General features: G+C 49.4%; 1 protein-coding gene across 1 annotated transcript; it reads right to left on the bottom strand.

Moving 5' to 3' along the window:
* Positions 1-1,173: 1,173 nt before the first annotated feature.
* LOC123098591 (sucrose transport protein SUT1) lies at positions 1,174-6,630 on the bottom strand. The gene is made up of 13 exons (XM_044520628.1): positions 6,181-6,630; positions 4,143-4,208; positions 3,779-3,877; positions 3,621-3,685; positions 3,445-3,529; positions 3,324-3,357; positions 3,098-3,197; positions 2,934-3,009; positions 2,533-2,727; positions 2,307-2,450; positions 1,974-2,207; positions 1,793-1,856; positions 1,174-1,679 (listed from the first exon to the last, which is right to left on the bottom strand). Exons 1-13 carry the CDS (start codon positions 6,373-6,375, stop codon positions 1,465-1,467), a joined length of 1,572 nt encoding a protein of 523 aa, XP_044376563.1. The 5' UTR covers positions 6,376-6,630; the 3' UTR covers positions 1,174-1,464.
* Positions 6,631-7,101: the final 471 nt, after the last annotated feature.

A 7,101-nucleotide genomic window follows, 5' to 3' on the forward strand; every position in this document is an offset into this window, starting at 1 on the left:
AAAAAGGAAGGGGGCGGCCGAATTGGAGGAGGCCCCCAAGTAGGATTTCTCCTACTTGGGGCGCACCCTTGCTGCTCCCCTCCCCCTCCCATCTATATATACGTGGGGAGGGGGTGCCTAGAACACACACCAACAATTGTTAGCCGTGTGCGGTGCCCCCTTCACAGTTTACGCCTCCGGTCATATATTCGTAGTGCTTAGGCGAAGCCCTGCGCAGATCACTTCACCATCACCTTCACCACGCCGTCGTGCTGACGGAACTCATCTTCTTCCTCGAAACCTTTGCTGGATCAAGAGGACGAGGGACGTCATCGAGTTGAACGTGTGCAGAACTCGGAGGTGCCGTACGTTCGGTGTTTGATCGGTCGGATCTAGAAGAAGCTCGACTACATCAACCACGTTGTCAAACGCTTCTACTTTCGGTCTACTAGGGTACGTATACACACTCTCCCCATCTCGTTGCTATGCATCTCTTAGATAGATCTTGCGTGAGCATAGGAATTTTTTTAAAATTGCATGCTACGTTTCACAACAGTCGTGATATGGGAGCACGGGAGGGAGGAACCATTAGGTGCCCTATGCACCCAGACGGAGGGAGAATTCATGCCCATCAATGGTTCATTTTGCTCAAAGCATCATTGAAGATCGGCAACCTACAACTGGTTTGGACAGATGAGACTATTCTTGTAATTCCTCTGTCTACTCATCTGTAAAAATGTACAAACCCTCAAGAGGACAGGGTGGTTCTCACGTTTTGTTGAAAAAAGCTTTGGAAATCAGCCACCATGATTAGGCACAAAGTCTTTTGTTTTTTTGGCCGCTATCAACACAAGGAGTCTGCCCTATGTTTTCTGGGACTTGAACTGTTTGTGTTGGGCGTTGGCGTGTTAAGCTCCTTGGTCTGCCCTAACATCCTTCCTGTTTGAGCATCCCCTACAGAGGGGTGCTGCAAAATGCGCTGTTTCTTGTCGGTTTCAGGAATGGAATCGGTGCGGATAAGCTCCTTGATAGGCTTGATGTCAAGCGAAAGAGAATCGAATCGCGTGAGAACGACTGAAGGAACAAAGCCGTGCCTTTCGTACCGGCTGCCGGTCATCCAAAACAGTGCGTCCGCCATGGCTGCTGCCGAGAGAAGAGAACGCAACACACACGGCGCACCGGACCAAGGTTTAATGTCGCTGAAAGTTCATCATCCATTCATTTCCCCTCACTTGATCACCTTGGTTTGCTACACACAAGTCACAACCCAAAGACGACACCCCAGCCGGTGATGGATGCCCACATTCCTCTGTCCATTTTCCGCTACACGCACTGACTTACACGCACATACAGACACAACACATACAGGTTCCTCACAATTCTTATTCTGCTCTACGGAGTCCTTAGGCGAGAGCCACCTAGTTACGCCTATGCGAAAATTTGGTAAATGGCGGGCTGGGCTGGGACCTCCGGCCTTGGCCATGCTCAGTGACCGCCGCCGCTGACGGCCCGGAACTGGCGCCTGGAGATCTTGGGCAGCAGGAATATGCCGACGATGCCGCCGATGAGCGCGAAGGCGGAGGCCATGCCGAACGCCGGGATGTTGCCCTTGCCGAACAGCTCGTCCCACGGCCCCGCCCCCACCGCGATGATCACCTGGGGTATCACGATGGCGATGTTGAGCACGCCCGTGCACAGCCCTGCACCGTCCAAACAAACCATCAGTTAGTTACCCGTCAACACCGGAACAAAATAAATCAAGTGGCCAACACTGAATGAAGAATAAAGTTGAGGAGCATCCGTCCGCACACACCTTGGCCACCGCCTCTCTTCGCCGCCAGCTGCGCCGTCACCGCGAAAGGGACACTGTACAGAATCTGCAGCAGTGCAACAGGGGCTCTCACTCGTCAGAAATGAAAAAGGGGAGGGATTCTCGACTCGTGGAATGTGTGGAGCCAACTAAATCAAGTGGCGGAAGGGATGCTGATGCTTACGGCGAGAGGGATTCCGAGGAAGGCGAAGAGGGCGAGGGAGACGATCTTGATCTCCTTGCTGGCGGTGATGGCGTGCTGGATATACCCATGCAAGTCCTGAGTAGCCCACCAGCTTATGATGCAAATCGCGGCCATGGAGAGGCAGACGAGGAAGTTGCTCGACACCCACACCACCCGCGGGCCTAGCCTCTTGCACAGCGGCTCGATCAGGAACGAGCTGAACCCCAGGACGACCTGCATGCATGTCCAAGTGTCAGTACTCCAAGTTTCTTCTATCACAGCTCAGCTCCAGGAGGAGGCAGAATGATGGAGGAAGTGGTGAATCTTAATTACCGAGTTGAGTAGCAGGCCGAACGCCCCGGCCCTGACACCTGCCTGGAACGCGTTGGCCTCGTCGGGGGTTCCCTTGGGGTCACCGTGGTAGATCTCACGACCCATCCAGTCGGTGTCGTACAGGATGAAGGGGAACCAGGACAGCTGCAAGCACAAACATGTATACAGTGAGAGAAGCGTGGTGTTGAACTTCAGAGTAAACCCTGAAACAGCGTGAAGCACGTACCCAGGTGAGGCCAGTGACGAGGAGCACCGACGGCATTCCAGGAGGCAAGTTCTTGAAGCCTTTGAACACGGCGAGCGGCCCGGTGGGCTCGACTTCAACCTGGCCATTGGCCTTTGTTGGGAGGGGCGCAATCGCCTTGTACGGTATCTCCTTGGCGAAGATCACAGTTATCACCAAACAGAAGGCCAGGAACAGCTGAAAACACACACACACACACACACACGGAAAAAAGGACCAGGTTTCAGCAATGGTGCACAGAAATGGTCACACATAGCAGGAGAATTTATGGATCCAAGTTCGCTCATTCTCAAGTTTATTTATGACGTACTCACATATTGGATGTAATAATGTTTTATATTATGGACGGAGAGAGTAGCAATAAACACTAGGGAGTGACTTACCACTGCCACCAGAAATGCGCCTTTCAGATTTGCGCAGGCTTCACAGCAAGCCCTTGTCCGGAGGAACGGAAACCACCTATGAAATTAGCCAAGCGATAAATGCAACCTGTCAGTACAGCAAGTACCTATGTGCGGAACAGAACAGAAGAGAAGGGTTGGCTTACTTGTGCCAGTTGTTTGTGGAACCAGAGGAGTATCCAAGGATATTTCCTAGCGCCATCCAAGAACAGAAGATTGAATTTGCTGCACTGGGTCCATGCTGAGCTGTTGAACAGAAAGAAGAGGGAGATCACATCCCAGATACCATTTTTGATTGGCATAACAGGCATGCGCTAGTTTAATTTGTTTGCCTGAACCCGCTAGCATAACTGAACTGTCATGAAAAGTTACCTGATAAATCAGCCATCAGAGCACGCGCTGGACCCTAAAAATTCCATGGCAAAATCAAGTGAAATTAGTCATAGCGTTTTGGTTTGGGCGATATTCTTGAACATGATCTGAAAGCACTTACTTGCACAGTGTTGTTGGAGAAGTCAAGGAGCCAGAATCCAAGAACATACACAATTGCAGCGTGCCAACGAGGCCCATGATAGAGACTGCAGTTATCACGTCAAAATGTCAGACCAGTTTGCAATGGTCAGTTGCCATGGAAAATGCAAAGCCAAGGCCAGGCAACGAGCACATCACCTGCACTCTTCCTTGCTGTCACCCAGAGCAGCTCCAATGTCAGCCGAGAAGCCGACGACCACAACCTGCGTAAGGCAGAGTAAATGTAACTTTTATTATGGCAAAAAATTTAAAACTTATGAACCGTATGAAGATAACCAAGGGACGGTGCTACTCACAGCAATGCAGATGAGGATGCATCCTGTCAGAATAAACGGTCTGCGTCTTCCCCATCTAGATGTGCACTTGTCACTGTAGAGCCCAACGCATGGTTGAACCTGCAGATCAGGGGATGGACACTGATTAAGTACCAAGGTTGCTTGAAGAAATAACAGCTATAATTTGTAGATGTAGCTACAGAATCTGATAACTGCTAACTGCAGTTTTTTCTGCACAGAGTGCTTCAGAGATGATTTACAGTTCAGTGTGAATTGGGTGTAAAAGTATCTAGCACCAGTACTATGATGAAATGGAATCTCATGCTAGTTATCACATTTGCAGGGCATATTTCATCACAGGAACTGTGTTGAGGTTGGTACTCACCACTAATCCAGCAATAGGGCCGCAGAGCCACATGAATGAAGTCAGAGCATGCGAAAGTCCCAGAGTCTGCACAAATATGGCAAAGTTCAGATAGTCAGTGGACAGTAACAGGATAATAGGTGGTAGAATTTGCAGTATCGGCAACTCTAATTTCCATCAGTTTCTTGGCACAAAAAGCAAACAACAACACCATCAAGTTGTTACTGAATTTTACACTACTCTTTTGTTATCTAGCAACAACAAATGGTTTAGAAAACATGGAACTCTTTCACCCCAGAGCTGTAACTGTTCCAGCACACAAACACTGTAGGTTTGTTCCCCTGATCCATACACCGCACATAGAAGATTTTGCACAGTCCAGATATGAAAACTGAAGCTCGAAGAGCCCCTGTACCCTCAGCTAATCAACCACACATGTCCTTATTTACCCAAGCAACTTCTCTGCTGCAACTGTGCCACAGAGGACACATCTGGACTGTGACAGTGAGTTCCTCTCCAGTTTGACCACTCACATGCGTGCAGGAATAATACTCCATATGGCCAGGCAAGGCCACTTGCCAAGCTGTATTTATACATGTTGACCATGATGTATGCATGGCCGCATCCACCTACCCATCTTGATGGCACTTGGCTCGAGAAGGCTAACGTGATCAGGATGAAATTGTTGTATGTATCCAGAAATATATAGCTCACGGGATAGACCTAGCTAGCAACAACAGTGTGTGTGTGCATGGACCATCCTGATCAATCAAGTACACTGTCTTCTACGTACGGATATACGTCGCCTGAGCTTTCTCATTTATACCTATCTATACGTACAAAACACATATAGCACACCAGTACTCCTTCTCAGGACTGAACTGAAACTAAGACCGTACTAATTCCTCGTCTTTGTTTATAGCAACTTTGAGGCGCCAATTAGGTTGGAGATTTCCTTATCAGGCTAGTCAATTCGCCACCGGAAATTAAGGCGCACGGCGGACCGACCATTGACCACCGTCCGCGTACTTTAGCGAGGCACCCTCATATGTTCATATCCCGTTCGATCTCCAGCATGTAAGGAGTGCTATTGAATGACAGCAACGCGTGTGCTTGAGCAGAAGAGAAGCGTCTAGCATGATGCTGCCAGGTTAATTACTCTACTCATTAGTGCTTGCTGATATAATATTAATAGCTCAGGAGTAATAGCTACGTATTAAAGGAGTACAGTTCATCAGACAAAGGTGATGGTGTGTGATGGTGTGTATATCTTGTCCTCAAGTGCACCGTATGGCTTGGGGGTTTGACTTCTGTGGGTCTGTGGATTGAAGTTGGTGTGCAGAAAGGTTTTAGTCTGTTTGCGCACACAATAAAATTGAGGCTTTTTGCCAACATCCAAGAAAACCATTTGGGTGGTGACACTAGATATATAGCCTTGACACGAGAAGATGGGTCGAGAAGCTGCACATCCTACGTGACCACACCATCATATATACGAGTGAGCAACATATCTTCATCGCAAAGATATATCTCTTGATCTCAAAGGATACGAAAATAGATAAACTTCTAGCCACAGCAACACGTGTACTTACTAATACGCTGCCAAAAAGCTGTTGGAAAAAGAACAAAAACCAGTGCAAAGAAACGAACAAGCTTGACATCTCGGTCAAACCTCACGTTTCTCTGATAGAAACTGTTAAGCTTGAATCTACCGTTTCGAAAAAGAAAAGTAAAATGAAAGCTGCACAAACTTCAGAAATGATAAACAAGGAGAAGAAGGTTCTCCGAAGGAAATATGAGCTGCTGGCACATAATATTATGAACTCGCCATCTTTTAAAATTTTGCAGGCACCTTTCATGTTTCTCTTCGGACCTTTGCAGGTTTATTTAGAAAGCAAAACACTAAAAACTGCGGATCGAATAGCTTTTTCGTCCCCGAGGTGCGCATGCACGGCCGGGACGACGACGCAGCACCGCGCGCACGCGGTGCATGCGCACACACAGGCATGGGCATGCCGTGAACTCAGCTGTACTCGGGTTGCATGTACGTGTGGTATACCTGGACGTAGGGGGTGAGCAGGGAGAGCTGGAGCGCCCATCCGTACTGCACGCCGCCGGCGACCATGCCGGCGAGGATGAGTCTGCCGAGGCTGATGTCCACGGCGGGTTGCTCCCCCCCGCCGGCGGCGCCGCCGCCTCCGCCGCCGACCCCGACCGAGAGCTCCACCTCGCCGTTGCCTCCGCCGCGCGCCATGGCAGAGAGGCCGCCCTGGCGATCACCACCTCGTCCGTTCGCCTATCAATTCTACGGCGTATCCCTGCCCGGCCAAGGATCTAGGGGCAGGACGGAGGAGGACGTTGATCGGATCAACGCCGGGGAAGAAGGGTCTGACGGGAGGAGGAAGAGGAGGAGACGAGAGCGGAAAGTGCGAGTGAGAGAGAGAGAGGTGTGGTGTGGTGTGAGGGAAGGAGCGTGGAGTGAGGAGGGGTGGTGGTGTGGGAGCGATAGAGGGGGGAGGGGCGGGGCATTTAAAGGCCGTCTGTCTGTGTGTGCCGGTCGAGTGCGACGCAGGCCGCGCTAATTAACCAGGATGCGGCCTCCCGTCCGTCCGTGCTATCCATCGCCCTGCCCCGGCCCTGGTGCACTTGTGTAGTATGGTACTAGGTTCTAAAGTAAAATTGATTGTTGCTAGTATGTTTTTAATGAGGCCATATCCTGATCTTTATCTATCTGTGCACACTTTTCTTGATAAGATTTGTCTATCCGTGAAGATGCTCACTTGGTTTATCTATTGTGGTGCACTTTTCCTGATAAGATTTATCTATTTATTACACTTGGTTGTGGTTTTTGGGCATCTATTTGATGTTTCTATTTCCATTCTACTAAAGTCCGATTTTTTTTACTATCGAATCATGATCCAACGGTAAAAGGGCTTAAGACAATTTTTCTCGATTTGTGTCTCTTTTTCACTCTCGAATT

This window comes from Triticum aestivum, chromosome 4D (genome assembly GCF_018294505.1).
Source record: "Triticum aestivum cultivar Chinese Spring chromosome 4D, IWGSC CS RefSeq v2.1, whole genome shotgun sequence".
NCBI lineage: Eukaryota > Viridiplantae > Streptophyta > Magnoliopsida > Poales > Poaceae > Triticum > Triticum aestivum.